The 24,987-nt window shown below is 47.0% G+C and overlaps 3 protein-coding genes across 3 annotated transcripts in view; all 3 read right to left on the bottom strand.

Moving 5' to 3' along the window:
* The window catches only part of ehd2b (EH-domain containing 2b), a 31,075-nt gene extending 25,208 nt beyond the window's left edge, over positions 1–5,867 (bottom strand). The window contains exon 1 of the mRNA XM_042297760.1: positions 5,005–5,867. The gene's annotated coding sequence lies outside the window, so the exon portion shown is untranslated. The remainder of the gene's footprint in view (positions 1–5,004) is intronic.
* Positions 5,868–11,311: 5,444 nt separating this feature from the next.
* The window catches only part of bicra (BRD4 interacting chromatin remodeling complex associated protein), a 67,925-nt gene continuing 54,249 nt past the window's right edge, over positions 11,312–24,987 (bottom strand). Inside the window, exon 16 of the mRNA XM_042296584.1 lies at positions 11,312–14,000. Within this exon, the coding sequence (XP_042152518.1) occupies positions 12,235–14,000 (1,766 nt within the window). The 3' untranslated portion in view covers positions 11,312–12,234. The remainder of the gene's footprint in view (positions 14,001–24,987) is intronic.
* On the bottom strand, positions 14,172–15,420 carry LOC121839305. The gene is made up of 2 exons (XM_042297759.1): positions 15,209–15,420; positions 14,172–15,150 (listed from the first exon to the last, which is right to left on the bottom strand). The coding sequence occupies exons 1-2, from the start codon at positions 15,227–15,229 to the stop codon at positions 14,395–14,397; spliced, it is 777 nt and encodes a 258-aa protein (XP_042153693.1). The 5' UTR covers positions 15,230–15,420; the 3' UTR covers positions 14,172–14,394.

The raw sequence follows: 24,987 nt of genomic DNA, 5'->3' as shown, positions 1-24,987 counted from the left end.
TCATGACGCAATGCTGAGCGTCGGCTGGAGAGGTGTAAATCTCACCTTCATTGGACTCTGGAGCAGTGGAAATGTATTCTCTGTGGTGATGAATCACGCTGCACCATCTGGCAGCCTGATGGACAAATCTGGGTTTGGCGGATGCCAGGAGAACGCTACCTGCCCTGATGCACAGTGACAAATATGAAGTTTGGTGGACAAGGAATAATGATCCTGGGCTGTTTTTCATGGTTCAGACCCTTAGTTCCAGTGAAGGGAAATCTAAATGCTACAGCATACAATGACATTCTAGACGATTCTGTGCTTCCAACTTTGTGGCAACAGTTTGGGGAAGGCCCTTTCCTGTTTCAGCATGACAATGCCCCACGTGCAGAAAGCGAGGTCCATACAGAAATGTTTCGTTGAGATCGTTGTGGAAGAACTTGACTGGCCTGCACAGAGCCCTGACCTCAACCCCATTAAACACCGTTGGGATGAATTTAAACATCTAGTGGAAAGTCATCCCAGAAGAGTGGAGGCTGTTATAGCAGCAATGTACCAACATCTAGTGGAAAGCCTTCCCATAAGAGTGGAGGCTGTTATAGCAGCAATGTACCAACATCTAGTGGAAAGTCATCCCAGAAGAGTGGAGGCTGTTATAGCAGCAATGTTCCAACATCTAGTGGAAAGCCTTCCCATAAGAGTGGAGGCTGTTATAGCAGCAATGTTCCAACATCTAGTGGAAAGCCTTCCCAGAAGAGTGGAGGCTGTTATAGCAGCAATGTTCCAACATCTAGTGGAAAGCCTTCCCATAAGAGTGGAGGCTGTTATAGCAGCAATGTTCCAACATCTAGTGGAAAGCCTTTCCATAAGAGTGGAGGCTGTTATAGCAGCAATGTACCAACATCTAGTGGAAAGTCATCCCAGAAGAGTGGAGGCTGTTATAGCAGCAATGTTCCAACATCTAGTGGAAAGCCTTCCCAGAAGAGTGGAGGCTGTTATAGCAGCAATGTTCCAACATCTAGTGGAAAGCCTTCCCAGAAGAGTGGAGGCTGTTATAGCAGCAATACGAGTGGAGGATGTTATAGTAGCAACGGGGGGAACAACTCCATATTAATGCCCATGATTTTGGAATGAGATGATTCACGAGCATGAGCGCTAAATAGCGTTTCAATCGGTGACGTCACTTGCTCTGAGACCTTGAAGTTGTAGTTCCCTTTGCTCTGCGAAGGGCCGTGGCTTTTGTGGAGCGATGGGTAACGATGCTTCGTGGGTGACTGTTGTTGATGTGTGCAGAGGGTCCCTGGTTCACGCCCGTGTAATGGGCGAGGGGTATGGGCGAGGGGACGGTCTAAAGAGGTACTGTTACACATCTTTGGAGCTCCACCCAAAGAAGGTATTCGATTCTTTTGACGTGTTGCGAGGCGTCAATTTTACACCGGGTTTCCGACACCTTTTTAAATGTTTTCTGGAATCTCCCAGGGAAGCCATGCCGCAACGAGGTTACATTGTGGCAGAATACCTGACCACTGTGACTAACCCAAAACTAAGAAAAACCTCGACTATGGACAGACTCAGTTAGCATCAAATCAAAGTTTATTTGTCACGTGCGCTGAATACAACAGGTGTAGTAGACCTCACAGTGAAATGCTGAATACAGGCTCTAACCAATAGTGCAAAAAAGGTATTAGGTGAACAATAGGTAGGTAAAGAAATAAAACAACAGTAAAAAGACAGGATATATACAGTAGAGGCTATATACAGTAGAGAGGCTACATGCAGTAGAGGCTACATGCAGTAGAGAGGCTACATACAGTAGAGAGGCTATATACAGTAGAGGGGCTATATACAGTAGAGGGGCTATATACAGTAGAGAGGCTATATACAGTAGAGAGGCTATATACAGTAGAGAGGCTACATGCAGTAGAGAGGCTACATGCAGTAGAGAGGCTATATACAGTAGAGAGGCTACATGCAGTAGAGAGGCTACATGCAGTAGAGAGGCTATATACAGTAGAGGCTATATACAGTAGAGGCTATATACAGTAGAGAGACTATATACAGTAGAGAGGCTACATACAGTAGAGGCTACATACAGTAGAGGCTATATACAGTAGAGGCTACATGCAGTAGAGAGGCTACATACAGTAGAGAGGCTACATACAGTAGAGAGGCTACATGCTGTAGAGAGGCTATATACAGTAGAGGCTATATACAGTAGAGGCTATATACAGTAGAGGCTATATACAGTAGAGGCTATATACAGTAGAGAGGCTATATACAGTAGAGGCTATATACAGTAGAGAGACTATATACGGTAGAGAGGCTACATACAGTAGAGGCTACATACAGTAGAGGCTACATACAGTAGAGGCTATATACAGTAGAGGCTATATACAGTAGAGAGACTATATACGGTAGAGAGGCTACATACAGTAGAGGCTATATACAGTAGAGGCTATACACAGTAGAGGCTATATACAGTAGAGAGGCTATACACAGTAGAGAGGCTATACACAGTAGAGGCTATATACAGTAGAGGCTATATACAGTAGAGGCTATATACAGTAGAGGCTATATACAGTAGAGGCTATACACAGTAGAGAGGCTATACACAGTAGAGAGGCTATATACAGTAGAGAGGCTATACACAGTAGAGAGGCTATATACAGTAGAGAGGCTATACACAGTAGAGAGGCTACATACAGTAGAGAGGCTATAAAAGAGCAGTAGTGTAAAAGAGGGGTTGGCGGGTGGTCGGACACAATGCAGATAGCCCGGTTAGCCAATGTGCTGGGGCACTGGTTGGTCGGGCCAATTGAGGTAGTATGTACATGAATGTATAGTTACAGAGCATAGCCTTGCTATTGAGAAAGGCCGCCGTAGGCAGACATGGCTCTCAAGAGAAGACAGGCTATGTGCTCACTGCCCACAAAATGAGGTGGAAACTGAGCTGCACTTCCTAACCTCCTGCCCAATGTATGACCATATTAGAGACACATATTTCCCTCAGATTACACAGACCCACAAAGAATAAAACAACATTTTCACAAACTAGATTTATTTTACTGCTAATAATATATTTTAAATGTTATTCTCTTGAAACTTGTTGTGTGTGTAATGTTTACTGTTAATGTCCGATTCTTTTTGTCTTTAATTCACTTTGTGGGTTTTATTGGTTGTTTTAGTTTTTCACTACAGCGGGGGGGGAAAGGGAGAGAGAGACGGAGATTATTTTCATGGCAGAAGACTAAATGGGGCAGAATCAAAATGGTGACAGAGGAGAGAGAGGAGTTGGTATCATCACAACATAATCCAAACAGCAGTATTAGACATAGGATAGGGAGAAAATGGTTCCTATGGGTTAACTACTATCTAGCTCGGGGTTTTGGGTTAGGCTCCTTTATGAAAGGATAACACACTGTTGAAGATCATGGAAAATGCCTTGTGGGTTTATACACATTACAACACAGTCAGTCAGTCCTTGGACTGGAAACAAGCAAGTTACCATTCTATCTAGATCACTGGCAGAGCCAAATATAATCTATAGTGAACATTCTAGAGTACTGGCAGAGCCAAATATAATCTATAGTGAACATTCTAGAGTACTGGCAGAGCCAAACAGAATCTATAGTGAACATTCCAGAGTACTGACAGAGCCAAATATAATCTATAGTGAACATTCTAGAGTACTGGCAGAGCCAAACAGAATCTATAGTGAACATTCCAGAGTACTGGCAGAGCCAAACAGAATCTAGTGAACATTCCAGAGTACTGGCAGAGTCAAACAGAATCTATAGTGAACATTCCAGAGTACTGGCAGAGCCAAACAGAATCTATAGTGAACATTCCAGAGTACTGGCAGAGCCAAACAGAATCTATAGTGAACATTCCAGAGTACTGGCAGAGCCAAACAGAATCTATAGTGAACATTCTAGAGTACTGGCAGAGCCAAACAGAATCTATAGTGAACATTCCAGAGTACTGGCAGAGCCAAACAGAATCTATAGTGAACATTCTAGAGTACTGGCAGAGCCAAACAGAATCTATAGTGAACATTCCAGAGTACTGGCAGAGCCAAACAGAATCTAGTGAACATTCCAGAGTACTGGCAGAGCCAAACAGAATCTATAGTGAACATTCTAGAGTACTGGCAGAGCCAAACAGAATCTATAGTGAACATTCCAGAGTACTGGCAGAGCCAAACAGAATCTAGTGAACATTCCAGAGTACTGGCAGAGCCAAACAGAATCTATAGTGAACATTCTAGAGTACTGGCAGAGCCAAACAGAATCTAGTGAACATTCCAGAGTACTGGCAGAGCCAAACAGAATCTATAGTGAACATTCTAGAGTTCTGGCAGAGCCAAACAGAATCTAGTGAACATTCCAGAGTACTGGCAGAGCCAAACAGAATCTAGTGAACATTCCAGAGTACTGGCAGAGCCAAACAGAATCTAGTGAACATTCCAGAGTACTGGCAGATAGAATATTGTAGAGCAGTGGTCCACAAACTGTGGGATGCACCTGGTGGATGGGGGCAAAATGTGTAGAATTGCAGGAAATGCACTTTAAAACAGATTGTTTTTCTTTCCACCCCTTATCAAAATGTGTAGAATTGCAGGAAATGAGCTTTAAACCTGTGAAATGTTCTCTGCCAAACAAATAGGGGTGTGAACAGTTTGTATCATTAATTAACAGGGGCCATAGAGATAGACGTGGCGTAAGGGGGGGGGCTTAAGTCAGAGATGGCGCAGTGGGGAACTGTACAGAGACAGCGTTTGGTAGTTTTAACAGACAGGGCGATGTATCTTGGAGTTCACTATAACAGTGGGAACAGGGTGAACCTAGCTAAATGCATCAGAGCAGACCGTCACCAAGACTTTCCATTTCACTGATTCCAATACTAAACTTTCAACTTGTTCCATTCAGCGCATCACAATTTTCATAAAAGGTCTTTATACGGAAACTTGTTAACACAGTTTAGGAAACATGAGTTTTAAAAGTCAGAGAACAAAACCCTTACCTGGCGAAGATGGGAGAAACGTCTCCTCCCTTCAGGAGGTTGAAGAATGCTGCTGCATGTATGCTGTCAGTAAATACCAGCTACTCAGGAGGGTGCTCTCTCTCTACTGTCAGTAAATACCAGCTACTCAGGAGGGTGCTCTCTCTCTACTGTCAGTAAATACCAGCTACTCAGGAGGGTGCTCTCTCTCTCTACTGTCAGTAAATACCAGCTACTCAGGAGGGTGCTCTCTCTCTCTACTGTCAGTAAATACCAGCTACTCAGGAGGGTGCTCTCTCTCTCTACTGTCAGTAAATACCAGCTACTCAGGAGGGTGCTCTCTCTCTCTACTGTCAGTAAATACCAGCTACTCAGGAGGGTGCTCTCTCTCTCTACTGTCAGTAAATACCAGCTACTCAGGAGGGTGCTCTCTCTCTCTACTGTCAGTAAATACCAGCTACTCAGGAGGGTGCTCTCTCTCTCTACTGTCAGTAAATACCAGCTACTCAGGAGGGTGCTCTCTCTCTCTACTGTCAGTAAATACCAGCTACTCAGGAGGGTGCTCTCTCTCTCTACTGTCAGTAAATACCAGCTACTCAGGAGGGTGCTCTCTCTCTCTCTCTACTGTCAGTAAATACCAGCTACTCAGTGTGCTCCTGTGAGGTAAGGGCAACCAGAAGCCTGTCAGTCCGTGGGATGGTTTCTCTCCAGAGTTGAATATGTTTCAGATGAAGGGGTCCTCTCTCTGCTAGCTGGAGGAAGACAGGGACACACTGACTACACCTCTCTCTCTCTCTCCTCTCTCAATGCACCTCCTCTCCCAGCGATGCCAAGCAAAACTCTGGGACTAACCCTGAATCTCTACTGTTTAGAGCTGGGAAAAAGGTTGGGTGGGGTACTGGCAGGGAAGGTTGAGGAGGGTGGAGAGCACGGGGTGTACGTGCGATGGGGGAGTTGGATAAATCATTTGGGTGGAGTCTTTCTTTGATGGCAACCCCAATACAGAGATCTTCAACAGATCTTAAAGAGTCGATAAAATGGAGATTACACATCCTGCCAATGGTTGCATTATTCAGTTATAGTTTTCCCACAGTTCTTTTTTATTTAAAAATGTAATAAACATTCTCAGAGACCACCCCATGACTTAGTTTAAGTTCCCAGCATTTAGACATTTTCCACTGTCTACCTTCTCTCCTCCTCTTTCCACTGCCCCTCCTCCTCTCCGCAACTCTCGAAACCCCGCAGGCACACCACCCAGCGCAACGTTTCCACTACCACTGGCGCCTCCTGCTGGCTCTCAGCTACATTGCACCCTTCTCCCCCTTCAAATCGACACCTCTTCTGACATCGTTACTCATCCAATGGTATGTAGGCTGCCCTGAATGTCCCACAGTAAGTAGAAATAAGTAAAAGGCCCAGAGTTGTTCCTGGTCAAATCACATTAGTGGAAAACCCTTTACATCAACAAACATAAGGCACTGTAATGGAAGCACAAGAAGCATCACAAAACCATCCTGTGGTGTTCTGCATTCGCATCGAATAGCCCCAGCGATATGCAACTTTTCAGGGTAGTTAGGAACCAATATGCACAGGCAGTTAGGAAAGCAAAGGCTAACTTTTTCTAACAGGAATTTGCATCCTGCAGCACAAACTCCCAAAACATCTGGGACACTAAAGTCCATGGAGAATAAGAGCACCTCCTTCCAGCTGTCCACTGCACTGAGGCTAGGAAACACCGTCACCAATGATAAATCCACTATAATTGAGAATTTCAATAAGCATTTTTCTACGGCTGGCCATGCTTTCCACCTGGCTACCCCTACCCTGGTCAACAGCCCTGCACCCCCCACAGCAACTCGCCCAAGCCTCCCCCATTTCTCTTTTACCCAAATCCAGATAGCTGATGTTCTGAAAGAGCTGCAAAATCTGGACCCCTACAAATCAGCCGGGCTAGACAATCTGGACCCTCTCTAAAATGACCCGCCGAAATTGTTGCCACCCCTATTACTAGAATGTTCAACCTCTTTCGTATTGTCTGAAATCCCCAAAGATTGGAAAGCTGCCGCGGTCATCCCCCTCTTCAAAGGGGGAGACACTAGAGCCGGTCACGGGTGCACCTCAGCCACACTGAAGGTCCTAAACGATATCATAACCACCATTGATAAGAGACAATACTGTGCAGCCGTCTTCATCGACCTGGCCAAGGCTTTCAACTCTGTAAATCACTGCATTCTTATCAGCAGATTCAACAGCCTTGGTTTCTCAAATGACTGCCTCACCTGGTTCACCAACTACTTCTCAGACAGAGTTCAGTGTGTCAAATCGGAGGGCCTGTTGTCCGGACCTCTGGCAGTCTTCTATGGGGGTGCCACAGGTTTCAGTTCTCGGGCCGACTCTTCTATGTATACATCAATGAGGTCGCTCTTGCTGCTGGTGATTCTCTGATCCACCTCTACGCAGACGACACCATTCTGTATACTTCTGGCCCTTCTTCAGTCACTGTGTTAACTAACCTCCAGACGAGGTTCAATGTCATACAACTCTCCTTCCGTGGCCTCCAACTGCTCTTAAATACAAGTAAAACTAAATGCATGGTCTTCAACCGATCGTTTGCCCACACCTGCCCGCCCGTCCAGCATCACTACTCTGTACGGTTCTGACTTAGAATATGTGGACAACTACAAATACCTGGGTGTCTGGTTAGACTGTAAACTCTCCTTCCAGACTCACATTAAGCATCTCCAATCCAAAATTAAATATTGAATTGGCTTCCTATTTCGCTACAAAGAATCCTTCACTCATACTGCCAAACATACCCTCGTAAAACTGACCATCCTACCGATCCTTGACTTCGGCGATGTCATTTACAAAATATCTATCACAGTGCCATCCGTTTTGTCACCAAAGCCCCATATACTACCCACCACCGCGACCTGTATGCTCTCGTTGGCTGGCCCTCGCTTCATATTCGTCGCCAAACCCACTGGCTCCAGGTCATCTATAAGTCTTTGCTAGGTAAAGCCCCGCCTTATCTCATCTCAGCTCATTGGTCATGATAACAACACCCACCTGTAGCACGCGTTCCAGCAGGTATATATGTCACTGGTCATCCCCAAAGCCAATTCCTCCTTTGGTCGCCTTTCCTTCCAGTTCTCTGCTGCCAATGACTGGAACGAACTGCAAAAATCACTTAAGTACCAGCTGTCAGAGCAGCTCACAGATCACTGCACCTGTACATAGCCCATCTGTAAATAGCCCATCCAACTACCTCATCCCCATGTTATTTATTTTTGCTTCTTTGCACCCCAGTATCTCTACTTGCACATTAATCTTCTGCACATCTACCACTCCAGTGGTTTAATTGCTATATTGTACTTATTTCGCCACAATGGCCTATTTATTGCCTTACCTCCCGTATCCTACCTCATTTGCACACACTGTATATAGACTTACTCTATTGTATTATTGACTGTATGTTTGTTTATTCCATGTGTAACTCTGTGTTGTTGTATTGCGTTGAACTGCTTTGCTTTACCTTGGCCAGGTCGCAGTTGTACATGAACTGTTCTCAACTGGCCTACCTGGTTAAATAAAGGTGTTCTGGAGTCTACCTGTTAAATAAAGGTGATCTGGCCTACCTGGTTAAATAAAGGTGATCTGGAGTCTACCTGGTTAAATAAAGGTGATCTGGAGTCTACCTGGTTAAATAAAGGTGATCTGGAGTCTACCTGGTTAAATAAAGGTGTTCTGGAGTCTACCTGTTAAATAAAGGTGATCTGGCCTACCTGGTTAAATAAAGGTGATCTGGAGTCTACCTGGTTAAATAAAGGTGATCTGGAGTCTACCTGGTTAAATAAAGGTGATCTGGAGTCTACCTGGTTAAATAAAGGTGATCTGGAGTCTACCTGGTTAAATAAAGGTGATCTGGAGTCTACCTGGTTAAATAAAGGTGATCTGGAGTCTACCTGGTTAAATAAAGGTGATCTGGAGTCTACCTGGTTAAATAAAGGTGATCTGGCGCCTACCTGGTTAAATAAAGGTGATCTGGCGTCTACCTGGTTAAATAAAGGTGATCTGGCGCCTACCTGGTTAAATAAAGGTGATCTGGCGTCTACCTGGTTAAATAAAGGTGATCTGTCTACCTGGTTAAATAAAGGTGATCTGGCGCCTACCTGGTTAAATAAAGGTGATCTGGCGCCTACCTGGTTAAATAAAGGTGATCTGGCGCCTACCTGGTTAAATAAAGGTGATCTGGCGCCTACCTGGTTAAATAAAGGTGATCTGGCGTCTACCTGGTTAAATAAAGGTGATCTGGCGCCTACCTGGTTAAATAAAGGTGATCTGGCGCCTACCTGGTTAAATAAAGGTGATCTGGCGTCTACCTGGTTAAATAAAGGTGATCTGGCGTCTACCTGGTTAAATAAAGGTGATCTGGCGTCTACCTGGTTAAATAAAGGTGATCTGGCGTCTACCTGGTTAAATAAAGGTGATCTGGCGTCTACCTGGTTAAATAAAGGTGATCTGGCGTCTACCTGGTTAAATAAAGGTGATCTGGCGTCTACCTGGTTAAATAAAGGTGATCTGGCGTCTACCTGGTTAAATAAAGGTGATCTGGCGTCTACCTGGTTAAATAAAGGTGAAATATATTTTAAAATCAACTCTTTTAGAAAAGAAGCCAGGTTTGATTTACAGTTTTACTAAATGTACATTTATTTTTTAAAAAGTGTCATTATACACAATAAATACAATACAAAATTAATCTGTAATAATATACTACCAATTCTCTTCAGGTTTTGTTGTACATTAGTTTGTTTGTCCATGTTGTTGTTGTTGTTGTTGTTCTCACTGCGTTTGGGTTTGACTTCTCCACTGGGCTTTGAAGAGGGATGACATGGAGGAAGAGAGGGATGACATGGAGGAAGAGAGGGATGACATGGAGGAAGAGAGGGATGGCATGGAGGAAGAGAGGGATGACATGGAGGAAGAGAGGGATGACATGGAGGAAGAGAGGGATGACATGGAGGAAGAGAGGGATGACATGGAGGAAGAGAGGGATGACATGGAGGAAGAGAGGGATGACATGGAGGAAGAGAGGGATGACATGGAGGAAGAGAGGGATGACATGGAGGAAGAGAGGGATGACATGGAGGAAGAGAGGGATGACATGGAGGAAGAGAGGGATGGATGGACAGTGATGGGGGGGGGTAAGGGTGGCCGTCTGTGTGTTGACTGAAATGCATCGAACATATTGAACCGGCAAGAGAGACCAGTTGCCAGGACAACCAGAGACATTCACAACAGAAGAGATGTGTTTTACCATACAGGCGATATCATCACCACGTCTTCATTAACACCTCAACAATACAGTAATGTGGTTCCATTAGAGACCGAGAGCAACCCACAACAGTCAACCCACAACAGTCAACCCACAACAGTCAACCCACAGCAGTCAACCCACAGCAGTCAACCCACAACAGTCAGTCAGAGAGCAACCCACAGTCAACCCACAGCAGTCAACCCACAGCAGTCAACCCACAGCAGTCAACCCACAACAGTCAACCCACAACAGTCAACCCACAACAGTCAACCCACAACAGTCAACCCACAACAGTCAGTCAGAGAGCAACCCACAGTCAACAACCCCACAGCAGTCAACCCACAACAGTCAGTCAGACAGCAACCCACAGCAGTCAACCCACAACAGTCAACCCACAACAGTCAGTCAGAGATTAACCCACAAGTCAACCCACAACAGTCAACCCACAAGTCAGTCAGAGAGAAGCCACAACAGTCAACCCACAACAGTCAGTCAGAGAGCAGTCACCTCACTATTAAAACCAGTGATACACCATGAATATGATGATGGACAACAGGAGAAGAAGACAGTTGACCTGGGGGACACATGGACAACAGGAGAAGAAGACAGTTGACCTGGGGGACACATGGACAACAGGAGAAGAGGACAGTTGACCTGGGGGACACATGGACAACAGGAGAAGAGGACAGTTGACCTGGGGGACACATGGACAACAGGAGAAGAGGACAGTTGACCTGGGGGACACATGGACAACAGGAGAAGAGGACAGTTGACCTGGGGGACACATGGACAACAGGAGAAGAGGACAGTTGACCTGGGGGACACATGGACAACAGGCTGAACCAGAAACTCTATTTGTGATGCTGATAGAAATCCCGATATGGAAAGAAGACACATGGATCTGTATGTGATGATATGGTTAAACCAGACCTCTCTCTTCCTGGTGTGGGTTACCTAGTGACAGCAGGCTGTAGGGCGTTCTAAACCAGACCTCTCTCTTCCTGGTGTGTGTTACCTAGTGACAGCAGGCTGTAGGGTGTTCTAAACCAGACCTCTCTCTTCCTGGTGTGGGTTACCTAGTGACAGCAGGCTGTAGGGTGTTCTAAACCAGACCTCTCTCTTCCTGGTGTGGGTTACCTAGTGACAGCAGGCTGTAGGGCGTTCTAAACCAGACCTCTCTCTTCCTGGTGTGGGTTACCTAGTGACAGCAGGCTGTAGGGCGTTCTAAACCAGACCTCTCTCTTCCTGGTGTGGGTTACCTAGTGACAGCAGGCTGTAGGGCGTTCTAAACCAGACCTCTCTCTTCCTGGTGTGGGTTACCTAGTGACCGCAGGCTGTAGGGAGCGTCCCCTCAGTAGGGCACACCGTAGTAAAACCGTTTGCAACAGAAAAACAAAATCGGTGTTCTTATTGGACTAGTTTGTGTAGTTTCAGAATCTTTTTCACCCGTTTCACCTAGTGAACATGACCACGGTGTTATTTCTTCACCAGGAGACAGACAGACAGACACAGACCGACAGACAGACAGACCATGACGACCTAAGGAATGTAATGGAATACAGCGTGTGAATGAAAAACCTCAAGACTAATTAATCTAATGAATGATTGAGCGTGGTTGAGAGAGAGCAGAGGAGACTTCCAGAGTAAAACACGATACCTTTTTACACAGAGAGAGAGAGAGAGAGAGAGAGAGAGGGAGAGAGAGAGAGGCAGAGAGAGAGAGAGAGGGAGAGAGGGAGAGAGAGGGAGAGAGAGAGAGGAGAGAGAGAGACATCATCCACTCATCCATGGAGGGACTGTGAGCATTGGGTCATGTTGTAAAGTAGACAACATTTAAATGGACAAACAGTTCATTAAAACACAGCGAGACGTCTCTGTCCGCCTCTCCTCCTCTTCAGTCTCTACTGTCCCGTGTGTGTGTGTGTGTGTGTGTGTTATCTGCCTTGAGTCTGTGGCACCAGGCCGCCATTGCGTCCTCTGCCTCCAACCTGAGAAGAGGAGGAGGATGAGGAAGAGGAGGAGGGTCTGTGTGTGTTTGAGGAGGACTGGGTGCCCATGGCGCGCTGTGGCCTGGCGGGGCCCCCTTTAGACCCGCGCGGCGGGGGCCCCTGGACCTGGCCCTGCAGGTTGAGGATGGAGTCGATAGCACACTGCAGGTGCTCGTTAAGAGACTCATCGTGTGGCGGGGAACCGGAGGAGAAGGAGGCGTTGTCCATGTCAGGGGAGTCCGACTTACAGCGCTTAGCAGGAAGTGATGAGTCTCTGTAACAGGAAGCATCTGTCGGTGTGGACGGGGGCCCAGGTGCATGCTGGTCCATTCTGAAAGTTCCACTCCCTGACCTCTGATGGTTTTTACTGCTCACCCTTTTACACCTCCCCATGTCCCCCCCTCTGTCCGCCCCTCTGTCCGCCCCTCTGTCCCCCTGCTCACCGTCTCTGGTTCTGTCTGAGAGGTGAGGGTGGGTGTTTGTGTTTTTGATGCCGCGGTACAACACCTCCAGACCTAAGCCAGGGGAGGAGGAGGTGGAGTTCCCCAGCCTCGGGGCCTCTCGGCTGGGCTCTGTGTGGGCGTGGGAGACCACCTCCCTGGAGCTGCCTCCTCTCTTCTCCAATTTCACGTTGGCGATCACTGTCCGCTCCGAGAGGGCAGAGGGTGAGGAGGGTGGGAGGGGAGATTTGGGGGGTGAGGGGGAGGGACGGGGGTACGGGACACTGTCTCCTCCTCCTCCCGGTACGCCCGGTCGGACGCGCGGGCTGATGTTCTCCCGGTAAGTCTTCCTTAGCGGTAGGCGGCAAGTGGTCTGAGGAGGAGTGACCGTGGAGGCGGGGTTACGCTCGACTCCACCCACATTGTGATGTTCTAACGTTCCGTTAATCTGAGCAGTGAAAGAGGATGAGGATGGTGTTGTCGTTGATGATGAAGACCAAGGGTGATAGGAGGAGGGGGGTGGGGGGGCTGTGACTCTCTGGATGGGGCTGGGGGTCGCCTGTGTGGTTTCTATGGAGACCGTTGCCGAGGAAGTGGCATTACAGGTAGGGGGTGGAGTCCTAATGACAGTAGTTATAGAAGGAGGCGTGGCTAGTGCTGCTACGGCTCGGGCTTTTGGGTGCGTCAGTGCTGATTGTGGCTGGGTGGTGGGGTGTGGTTGGGCTTGAGGCTGGGGTGTGGATGGTGTGTCGAGGGCGGTGTTGTGTACCACCTTACTAAACCCCGCTTCCTGTTTGATCTTGAGCTTCAAGCCGATGCGTGGGCGGGCGGCGTAAGTCTTCATGGGAGGTTTACTGGTCCTCTGAGGGAGAGAATCATCATCATCATCATCAGCTGGACGAGAGGAGGGGCGGTAGGAGGAGTTGGAGGAGAAGGAGCGGTAGGAGGAGCTGGACGAGGAAGGAGGCGGAGGACCGTGGCTGAAGGAGGAGCTGTGACTCTGGGTGTCAACTGTCTGTCTGACCCCTGACCCCGACCTGGCTACAGGAGCTGGGGAGCTGGACCAGGAGGCAGACGCCCCCGCTCCTCCCTGCTTTATCACCAGCTTGGTGGAGGGGAAGTGGGCCGGTGTTGAGGCTGTGATGGGGGTAGGACCTGTATCTGTCCCTGCCACAGATACACGACTCCACACGATGCTGGGCTCAGCAGACTGGGGCACCCTGGCAGCTACACTCTCCCGCTCCAGCAGCTTCGAGTTGGCAACGTATTCCTCTGGAGAGAGAGAGACAGACAGAGAGAGAGAGCGAGACACACAGAGAGAGAGAGACAGAGAGAGAGAGAGAGAGAGAGAGAGAGACAGAGAGATAGAGAGAGAGAGACAGAGAGATAGAGAGAGAGAGCAACAGAGAGAGAGAGAGAGACACACAGAGAGAGAGAGACAGAGAGATAGAGAGAGAGAGAGAGTAATAGAGAGAAAGATATGTTATAAGATGAGGCAGAGAGGAGAGACCTAACCGAAGACAAAGCTACCTCAAACACTAATCTGATTAGCTATGTGCTGCTCTGCTATACATGAGGGACAGACTGACCAATAGAAACGTTACAAAGCTTCTCCTTGCTGATCTCTTGTAATTATTGTCAATTATCTCACTCCCCAAGAGGTTGATCACTGGCCAGGGGATAACACATCCATCAAGACACTGGTCATGGGATAACACATCCACCAGGGGATAACACATCCACCAGGGGGATAACACATCCACCAGGGGATAACACCTCCACCAAGACACTGGCCAGGGGATAACACCTCCACCAGGGGGATAACACCTCCACCAGGGGATAACACCTCCACCAGGGGATAACACCTCCACCAGGGGATAACACCTCCACCAGGGGATAACACCTCCACCAGGGGATAACACCTCCACCAGGGGATAACACCTCCACCAGGGGATAACACCTCCACCAGGGGATAACACCTCCACCAAGACACTGGCCAGGGGATAACACCTCCACCAGGGGATAACACCTCCACCAGGGGATAACACATCCACCAGGGGATAACACCTCCACCAGGGGATAACACCTCCACCAGGGGATAACACCTCCACCAGGGGGATAACACATCCACCAGGGGATAACACCTCCACCAAGACACTGGCCAGGGGATAACACCTCCACCAGGGGATAACACCTCCACCAGGGGATAACACCTCCACCAGGGGATAACACCTCCACCAGGGGATAACACCTCCACCAGGGGATAACACCTCCACCAGGGGATAACACCTCCACCAGGGGATAACACCTCCACCAGGGATAACACCTCCACCAGGGGATAACACCTCCACCAGGGGATAACACCTCCACCAGGGGGATAACACATCCACCAGGGGATAACACCTCCACCAGGGGATAACACCTCCACCAGGGGGATAACACATCCACCAGGGGATAACACCTCCACCAGGGGATAACACCTCCACCAGGGGATAACACATCCATGATAAGTGATCCACAATACCCCATAAAGGCACCTAAAGGAGTCTCTGACCATGAGAAACAAGATTCTCTGGCCTCGTTGAAACTATTAAACATGAATACTTTCCATATGCACTGTAGGTAGCCTAGTGGTTAGAGTGTAGAGGAGGTAGGTAGCCTAGTGGTTAGAGTGTAGAGGAGGTAGGTAGCCTAGTGGTTAGAGTGTAGAGGAGGTAGGGTAGCCTAGTGGTTAGAGTGTAGAGGAGGCAGGGTAGCCTAGTGGTTAGAGTGTAGAGGAGGTAGGTAGCCTAGTGGTTAGAGTGTAGAGGAGGCAGGGTAGCCTAGTGGTTAGAGTGTAGAGGAGGTAGGTAGCCTAGTGGTTAGAGTGTAGAGGAGGTAGGTAGCCTAGTGGTTAGAGTGTAGAGGCGGTAGGGTAGCCTAGTGGTTAGAGTGTGGAGGAGGTAGGTAGCCTAGTGGTTAGAGTGTAGAGGAGGCAGGTAGCCTAGTGGTTAGAGTGTAGAGGAGGCAGGTAGTCTAGTGGTTAGAGTGTAGAGGAGGTAGGTAGCCTAATGGTTAGAGTGTAGAGGAGGCAGGTAGTCTAGTGGTTAGAGTGTAGAGGAGGTAGGTAGCCTAGTGGTTAGAGTGTAGAGGAGGCAGGGTAGACTAGTGGTTAGAGTGTAGAGGAGGTAGGTAGCCTAGTGGTTAGAGTGTAGAGGAGGTAGGTAGCCTAGTGGTTAGAGTGTAGAGGAGGCAGGTAGACTAGTGGTTAGAGTGTAGAGGAGGCAGGGTAGCCTAGTGGTTAGAGTGTAGAGGAGGCAGGGTAGCCTAGTGGTTAGAGTGTAGAGGAGGCAGGGTAGCCTAGTGGTTAGAGTGTAGAGGAGGCAGGGTAGCCTAGTGGTTAGAGTGTAGAGGAGGTAGGTAGCCTAGTGGTTAGAGTGTAGAGGAGGTAGGTAGCCTAGTGGTTAGAGTGTAGAGGAGGTAGGTAGCCTAGTGGTTAGAGTGTAAAGGTGGCAGGGTAGCCTAGTGGTTAGAGTGTAGAGGAGGCAGGGTAGCCTAGTGGTTAGAGTGTAGAGGAGGCAGGGTAGCCTAGTGGTTAGAGTGTAGAGGAGGTAGGTAGCCTAGTGGTTAGAGTGTAGAGGAGGTAGGGTAGACTAGTGGTTAGAGTGTAGAGGAGGTAGGTAGCCTAGTGGTTAGAGCGTAGAGGAGGTAGGTAGCCTAGTGGTTAGAGTGTAGAGGAGGTAGGTAGCCTAGTGGTTAGAGTGTAGAGGAGGCAGGGTAGCCTAGTGGTTAGAGCGTAGAGGTAGGTAGGTAGCCTAGTGGTTAGAGTGTAGAGGAGGTAGGTAGTCTAGTGGTTAGAGTGTAGAGGAGGTAGGGAGCCTAGTGGTTAGAGTGTAGAGGAGGTAGGTAGCCTAGTGGTTAGAGTGTAGAGGAGGTAGGTAGTCTAGTGGTTAGAGTGTAGAGGAGGTAGGGGAGCCTAGTGGTTAGAGTGTAGAGGAGGTAGGTAGCCTAGTGGTTAGAGTGTAGAGGAGGTAGGTAGCCTAGTGGTTAGAGTGTAGAGGTGGCAGGTAGCCTAGTGGTTAGAGTGTAGAGGAGGTAGGGTAGCCTAGTGGTTAGAGTGTAGAGGAGGTAGGTAGCCTAGTGGTTAGAGTGTAGAGGAGGTAGGTAGCCTAGTGGTTAGAGTGTAGAGGAGGTAGGTAGCCTAGTGGTTAGAGTGTAGAGGAGGCAGGGTAGACTAGTGGTTAGAGTGTAGAGGAGGCAGGGTAGCCTAGTGGTTAGAGTGTAGAGGAGGTAGGTAGCCTAGTGGTTAGAGTGTAGAGGAGGCAGGTAGCCTAGTGGTTAGAGTGTAGAGGAGGTAGGTAGCCTAGTGGTTAGAGTGTAGAGGAGGTAGGTAGCCTAGTGGTTAGAGTGTAGAGGAGGTAGGTAGCCTAGTGGTTAGAGCGTAGAGGAGGTAGGTAGCCTAGTGGTTAGAGTGTAGAGGAGGTAGGTAGCCTAGTGGTTAGAGTGTAGAGGAGGCAGGGTAGCCTAGTGGTTAGAGCGTAGAGGTAGGTAGGTAGCCTAGTGGTTAGAGTGTAGAGGAGGTAGGTAGTCTAGTGGTTAGAGTGTAGAGGAGGTAGGGGAGCCTAGTGGTTAGAGTGTAGAGGAGGTAGGTAGCCTAGTGGTTAGAGTGTAGAGGAGGTAGGTAGTCTAGTGGTTAGAGTGTAGAGGAGGTAGGGGAGCCTAGTGGTTAGAGTGTAGAGGAGGTAGGTAGCCTAGTGGTTAGAGTGTAGAGGAGGTGGGTAGCCTAGTGGTTAGAGTGTAGAGGTGGCAGGTAGCCTAGTGGTTAGAGTGTAGAGGAGGTAGGGTAGCCTAGTGGTTAGAGTGTAGAGGAGGTAGGTAGCCTAGTGGTTAGAGTGTAGAGGAGGTAGGTAGCCTAGTGGTTAGAGTGTAGAGGAGGTAGGTAGCCTAGTGGTTAGAGTGTAGAGGAGGCAGGGTAGACTAGTGGTTAGAGTGTAGAGGAGGCAGGGTAGCCTAGTGGTTAGAGTGTAGAGGAGGTAGGTAGCCTAGTGGTTAGAGTGTAGAGGAGGCAGGTAGCCTAGTGGTTAGAGTGTAGAGGAGGTAGGTAGCCTAGTGGTTAGAGTGTAGAGGAGGTAGGTAGCCTAGTGGTTAGAGTGTAGAGGAGGTAGGTAGTCTAGTGGTTAGAGTGTAGAGGAGGTAGGTAGCCTAGTGGTTAGAGTGTAGAGGAGGTAGGTAGTCTAGTGGTTAGAGTGTAGAGGAGGTAGGTAGCCTAGTGGTTAGAGTGTAGAGGAGGTAGGTAGTCTAGTGGTTAGAGTGTAGAGGAGGTAGGTAGTCTAGTGGTTAGAGTGTAGAGGAGGTAGGTAGTCTAGTGGTTAGAGTGTAGAGGAGGTAGGGTAGCCTAGTGGTTAGAGTGTAGAGGAGGTAGGTAGCCTAGTGGTTAGAGTGTAGAGGAGGCAGGGTAGCCTAGTGGTTAGAGTGTAGAGGAGGCAGGGTAGCCTAGTGGTTAGAGTGTAGAGGAGGCAGGGTAGCCTAGTGGTTAGAGTGTAGAGGAGGTAGGTAGCCTAGTGGTTAGAGTGTAGAGGAGGCAGGTAGCCTAGTGGTTAGAGTGTAGAGGAGGTAGGTAGCCTAGTGGTTAGAGTGTAGAGGAGGTAGGTAGTCTATTGGTTAGAGTGTAGAGGAGGTAGGGTAGCCTAGTGGTTAGAGTGTAGAGGAGTTAGGTAGTCTAGTGGTTAGAGTGTAGAGGAGGTAGGTAGCCTAGTGGTTAGAGTGTAGAGGAGGTAGGTAGCCTAGTGGTTAGAGTGTAAAGGTGGCAGGGTAGCCTAGTGGTTAGAGTGTAGAGGAGGCAGGGTAGCCTAGTGGTTAGAGTGTAGAGGAGGCAGGGTAGCCTAGTGGTTAGAGTGTAGAGGAGGTAGGTAGCCTAGTGGTTAGAGTGTAGAGGAGGTAGGTAGCCTAGTGGTTAGAGTGTAAAGGTGGCAGGGTAGCCTAGTGGTTAGAGTGTAGAGGCGGCAGGGTAGCCTAGTGGTTAGAGTGTAGAGGTGGCAGGGTAGCCTAGTGGTTAGAGTGTAGAGGAGGCAGGGTAGCCTTGTGGTTAGAGTGTAGAGGAGGCAGGGTAGCCTAGTGGTTAGAGTGTAGAGGCGGCAGGGTAGCCTAGTGGTTAGAGTGTAGAGGCGGCAGGGTAGCCTAGTGGTTAGAGTGTAGAGGCGGCAGGGTAGCCTAGTGGTTAGAGTGTAGAGGCGGCAGGGTAGCCTAGTGGTTAGAGTGTAGAGGCGGCAGGGTAGTCTAGTGGTTAGAGTGTAGAGGCGGCAGGGTAGCCTAGTGGTTAGACTGTAGAGGCGACAGGGTAGCCTAGTGGTTAGAGTGTAGAGGAGGCAGGGTAGCCTAGTGGTTAGAGTGTAGAGGAGGTAGGTAGCCTAGTGGTTAGAGTGTAGAGGAGGTAGGTAGCCTAGTGGTTAGAGTGTAAAGGTGGCAGGGTAGCCTAGTGGTTAGAGTGTAGAGGCGGCAGGGTAGCCTAGTGGTTAGAGTGTAGAGGTGGCAGGGTAGCCTAGTGGTTAGAGTGTAGAGGAGGCAGGGTAGCCTTGTGGTTAGAGTGTAGAGGAGGCAGGGTAGCCTAGTGGTTAGAGTGTAGAGGCGGCAGGGTAGCCTAGTGGTTAGAGTGTAGAGGCGGCAGGGTAGCCTAGTGGTTAGAGTGTAGAGGCGGCAGGGTAGCCTAGTGGTTAGAGTGTAGAGGCGGCAGGGTAGCCTAGTGGTTAGAGTGTAGAGGCGGCAGGGTAGCCTAGTGGTTAGAGTGTAGAGGCGGCAGGGTAGTCTAGTGGTTAGAGTGTAGAGGCGGCAGGGTAGCCTAGTGGTTAGACTGTAGAGGCGACAGGGTAGCCGAGTGGTTAGAGTGTAGAGGAGGCAGGGTAGACTAGTGGTTAGAGTGTAGAGGAGGTAGGTAGCCTAGTGGTTAGAGTGTAGAGGCGGCAGGTAGCCTAGTGGTTAGAGTGTACAGGCGGCAGGGTAGCCTAGTGGTTAGAGTGTAGAGGAGGCAGGTAGCCTAGTGGTTAGAGTGTAGATGAGGCAGGTAGTCTAGTGGTTAGAGTGTAGAGGCGGCAGGGTAGCCTAGTGGTTAGAGCGTTGGACTAGTAACCGAAAGTTCAGCCCCTGAACAGGCAGTTAACCCACTGTTCCTAGACCAGTTAACCCACTGTTCCTAGACCAGTTAACCCACTGTTCCTAGACCAGTTAACCCACTGTTCCTAGACCAGTTAACCCACTGTTCCTAGACCAGTTAACCCACTGTTCCTAGACCAGTTAACCCACTGTTCCTAGACCAGTTAACCCACTGTTCCTAGACCAGTTAACCCACTGTTCCTAGACCAGTTAACCCACTGTTCCGAGACCAGTTAACCCACTGTTCCGAGACCAGTTAACCCACTGTTCCTAGGCCGTCATTGAAAATAAGAATTTGTTCTTAACTGACTTGCCCGGTTAAATAAAGGTAAAATAATCATGAAAAAAAAAAAAAAAGATCCACACGCTGAACAGTTTTACAACACATACAGTACCAGTCTAAAGTTTGGACACATCTACTCATTCAAGGGTTTTTCTTTATTTTGACTGTTTTCTATTTTCTAACTATTAAATAACACATGGAATCATGTAGTAACAAAAGAAATGTTAAACAAATCAAAATATATTTTATGAGCACTATAAAATATATTTTTTACATTTGAGATTTTTCAAAGTAGCCACCCTTGATGACTTCATGACAGCTTTGCAAACTCTTGGCACTCTCTCAACCAGCTTCACCTGGAATGCTTTTTCAACAGTCTTGAAGGTGTTCCCACAGACGCTGAGCACTTGTTGGCTGCTTTTCCTTCACTCCGCGTTCCGATTCATCCCAAACCATCTCAGTTGGGTTTAGGTCGGGTGATTGTGGAGGCCAGGTCATCTGATGCAGAACTCCATCACTCTCCTCTTGGTCAAATTGTCTTACACAGCCTGGAGTTGTGTTGGGTCAGTCTTGTTGAAAAACAAATGATAGTCCCACTAAGCCCAAACCAGATGGGATGGTGTATCACTGCAGAATACTGTGGTAACCATTCTGGTTATGTGTGCCTTGAATTCTAAATAAATCACTGACAGTGCCACCAGCCAAGCACCCCCACACCATCACACCTCTTCCTCCATGCTTCACGGTGGGAACCACACATTCTGAGATCATCTGTTCAACTACTCTGCATCTCTCAAAGACACAGAGGTTGGAACCAAACATCTCAAATTTGGATTCCTCAACCAAAGGATACATGTCCACTGGTCTAATTGATCGTGTTGTTTGGACCAAGAACGTCTCTTCTTCTTATTGGTGTCCTTCAATAGTGGTTTCTTTGCAGCAATTTGACCATGAAGGCCTGATTCACACAGTCTCCTCTGAACAGTTGATGTTGAGATGTGTCAGTTACTTGAACTCTGTGAAGCATTTATTTGGGCTGCAATTTCTGAGGTGCAGTTAATTGCCGATTTCTGAGACTGGTTACTCTAATAAACTTATCCTCTGCAGCAGAGGTAACTCTGGGTCTTCCTTTCCTGTGGCGGTCCTCATGAGAGACATACGCGCCAGTTTCATCACAGCACATGATGGTTTTTGGGACTGCAGTCGAAGAAACTTTCAAGGTTCTTGAAATGTTCCACATTGACTGACCTTCATGTCTTAAAGTAATGATGGACTGTCATTTCTCTTTGCTTATTTGAGCTGTTCTTGCCATAATATGAGGTTGGTCTTTTACCAAATAGGGCTATCTTCTGTATACCCCCCTTACCTTGTCACAACACAACTGATTGGCTCAAACGCATTAAGAAGTAAAGAAATTCCACAAATTAACTTTTTAAAATGGCACATTTGTTAATTGAAATGCATTCCAGGTGACTACCTCATGAAGCTGGTTGAGAGAATGCCAAGAGTGTGCAAAGCTGTCATCAAGGTAAAGGGTGGCTACTAAATATATATTTTGATTTGTTTAACACCTTTTTTTGTTTACAAATGATTAAAGTATTTGTATTATTCAACTACCGTCTACAATCATTCCGGACCCCACTTTGTGTGTGTGTGTGTGTGGTGTGTGGTGTGTGTGTATGTATAAATATACACTGAACTAAAATATAAACACAACATTGTAAAGTGTTGGTCCCGTGTTTCGTGAGCTGAAATAAAAGATCCCAGAAATATTCCATACGCACAAAAAAAGCCCATTTCTCCACATTGGGTGGGACAGTCTGATTGGGAAGCCAGGCCCAGCCAGGGGGTGGGCCTATGCCCTTCAAGAGCCCATGCCAAGTCATGGAAAAACCATAGATATGGACCTAATGAATGTATTAAAAAAATCTACTGATTTCCTTATATGAACTGTGTAGCAGTAAAATTGTTGCGATTATATTTTTCGTAAAGTATATATTATATAATATATATAATTATTATATATTTTTTATATATAAAGGTATGCATGTATATAAAGGTACGTATATAAAAGGTACAGGTATGTTAGATATACATTGGGGTCCAGAATTATTGGTGCCTTCAATAGTTAAGGCTCGGGGGTAGTGTTCAGAAGTTCAGATGAATGATGTGCCCAAAGTAAACTGCCTGTTACTCAGGCCCAGAAGCTAGGATATGCATGTAATTGGTAGCATTGGATAGACTGTTAAAAATGAGCAGCATTAAAAAAAACTGTTAAAATAATGTCTGTGGGGGACAATCCATTCGGACATTGTTTTTTGAGGTCACAAGCCATTTCAATGATACCTATTTGTTTATCCCATAGGCTAAGACCCAGACTGCAGTTCATATGGCTTCCACTAGATGTCAACAGTCCTCAGAAAGGGTTTCAGAGTTGTTTTTTGAAAAATGAATAAGTAGTTGTAGTTTTTCCAAGGTGTCCCTCATTAGAAAAGTAGTCTTTTTGCGCACGTGAATGAGGTGCGCGCTCTTCATTATTTAACTTCCCTATTGAACATACTATTCTCCGTCTTAAATTGTATCGTTTATTTAGATATAAGAGTACCTGAAGATGAATTTTAATCATCGTTTGACTTGTTTGGACAAACTTTTATCGGTAACGTGTTGGATTCGTTTGCTGAACGAGTGGATTACTGAGATCAATTGTGCCAAATAAACTTGACATTTTTTGGATATAAAGAGGGACTTCATCGAACAAAACGACCATTCATTGTGTAGCTGGGACCCTTGGGATTGCAAACAGAGGAAGATCTTCAAAGTTAAGTGGTTTATTTCATTGCTAATTTGGGATTTTGTGACGCCTGTGCTGGTTTGAAAAAGTATTTTGATGTGTGGCGCCGTCCTCAGATAATCATGGTGTGCTTTCGCTGTAAAGCCTTTTTGAAATCTGACAATGCGGTTGGATTAACAAGAAGTTAAGCTTTTAAACGATTTAAGACACTTGTATTTTCATGAATGTTTAATATTACGATTTGTTGTATTTTGAACTTCGCGCTCTGCAATTTCACCAGATGTTGTCGTAGTGGAACGCTAGCAGGACACCGGTCCCAAATGTCAACCCCTGTGTGTGTGTCAAATACATATATAGACCCCCCCCCACCCCACTCAGAAAGAATTCAGATCAATTTTGATAAGTTACAGCCTTATTCTAAAAGGGATGAAATGAAAAGAATCCTCAGCAATCTACACACAATACCCAATAATGATGAAGCAAAAACAGGTTTAGATACATTTTTTGAAAATTTATTTAGAATAAAAAAACAAATATTCAAACCCTTTACTATGAGACCGGAAATTGAGCTCAGGTGCATCCCGTTTCCACAACTTGATTGGGGTCCACCTGTGGTAAATTCAATTGATTTGGACATGATTTGGAAAGGCACACACCTGTCTATATAAGGTCCCACAGTTGGCAGTGCATGTCAGAGCAAAAACCAAGCCATGAGGTCAAAGGAATTGTCCGTAGAGCTCCAAGACCTGATTGTGTCAAGGCACAGATCTGGGGAAGGGTACCAAAACAGTTCTGCAGCATTGAAGGTCCCCAAGAAACCAGTGACCTCCATCATTCTGAAATGGAAGAAGTTTGGAACCACCAAGACTCTTCCTAGAGCTGGCAGCCTGGCCAAACTGAGCAATCGGGGAGAAGAGCCTTGGTCAGGGAGGTGACCAAGAACCTGATGGTCACTCTGACAGAGCTCTAGAGTTTCTCTTCCAGAAGGACAACAATCTCTGCAGAACTCCACCAATCAGGCCTTTATGGTAAAGTGGCCAGACGGAAGCCACTCCTCAGTAAAAGGCACATGACAACCAACTTGGAGTTTGCCAAAAGGCACCTAAAGGACTCTCAGACCATGAGAAACAAGATTCTCTGGTCTGATGAAACCAAGATTGAACTCTTTGGCCTGAATGTCAAGTGTCACATCTGGAGGAAACCTGAAACCATCCCAACGGTGAAGCATGGTGGTGGCAGCATCATGTTGTGGGGATGTTTTTCAATGGCGGGGACTGGGAGACTAGTCAGGATCGAGGGGAAAGATGAACGGAAGAACTACCCATCCCGGATCTGGGAGAATTGTCATCAACTACACTAATTAGCATTGCGCAACGGTCAAAAAATATTACTAGAAAATCTTCATATTCATGAAATCACAAGTGGAATATAGTGAAACACAGCTTAGCCTTTTGTTAATCACCCTGTCATCTCAGATTTTGAAATTATGCTTAACAGCCAAAGCAAGACAAGCATTTGTGTAAGTTTATCGATAGCCTAGCATAGCATTATGTCCAGCTAGCAGCAGGAACCTTGGTCACGAAATTCAGAAAAGCAATCAAATTTACCGTTTATCTTTGATGATCTTCGGATGTTTTCACTCACGAGACTCCCAGTTAGACAGCAAATGTCCCTTTTGATCCATAAAGATTATTTTTATACCCAAAATTCCTCCGTTTGCTTCTCACATTATGTTCAGAAATCCACCGGAAATAGAGGTCACGACCACGGCGAAAAAAAAATCAAATTATATCCATAATATCAACAGAAACATGGCAAACGTTTTTTATAATCAATCCTCAAGGTGTTTTTCAAATATCTATTCGATAATATATCAACCGGGACAACTGGCTTTTCAGTAGGAGTGAGAGGAAAAATGACTACCTCTGTCTTTTACGCAAGAATCACTCTGAGAGCCCTCAGCTGGCCACTCACGCAATGACAATGCGTGCACAAAGCGAGGTTCACACAGAAATAAATGGTTTGTCGAGATTGGTGTGGAAGAACTTGACTGGCCTGCA

This window comes from Oncorhynchus tshawytscha, linkage group LG14 (assembly GCF_018296145.1).
Source record: "Oncorhynchus tshawytscha isolate Ot180627B linkage group LG14, Otsh_v2.0, whole genome shotgun sequence".
Taxonomy (NCBI): domain Eukaryota; kingdom Metazoa; phylum Chordata; class Actinopteri; order Salmoniformes; family Salmonidae; genus Oncorhynchus; species Oncorhynchus tshawytscha.
Note: the sequence above shows the minus strand (reverse complement) of the source record. Positions and strands in the feature narration are given on the sequence as shown.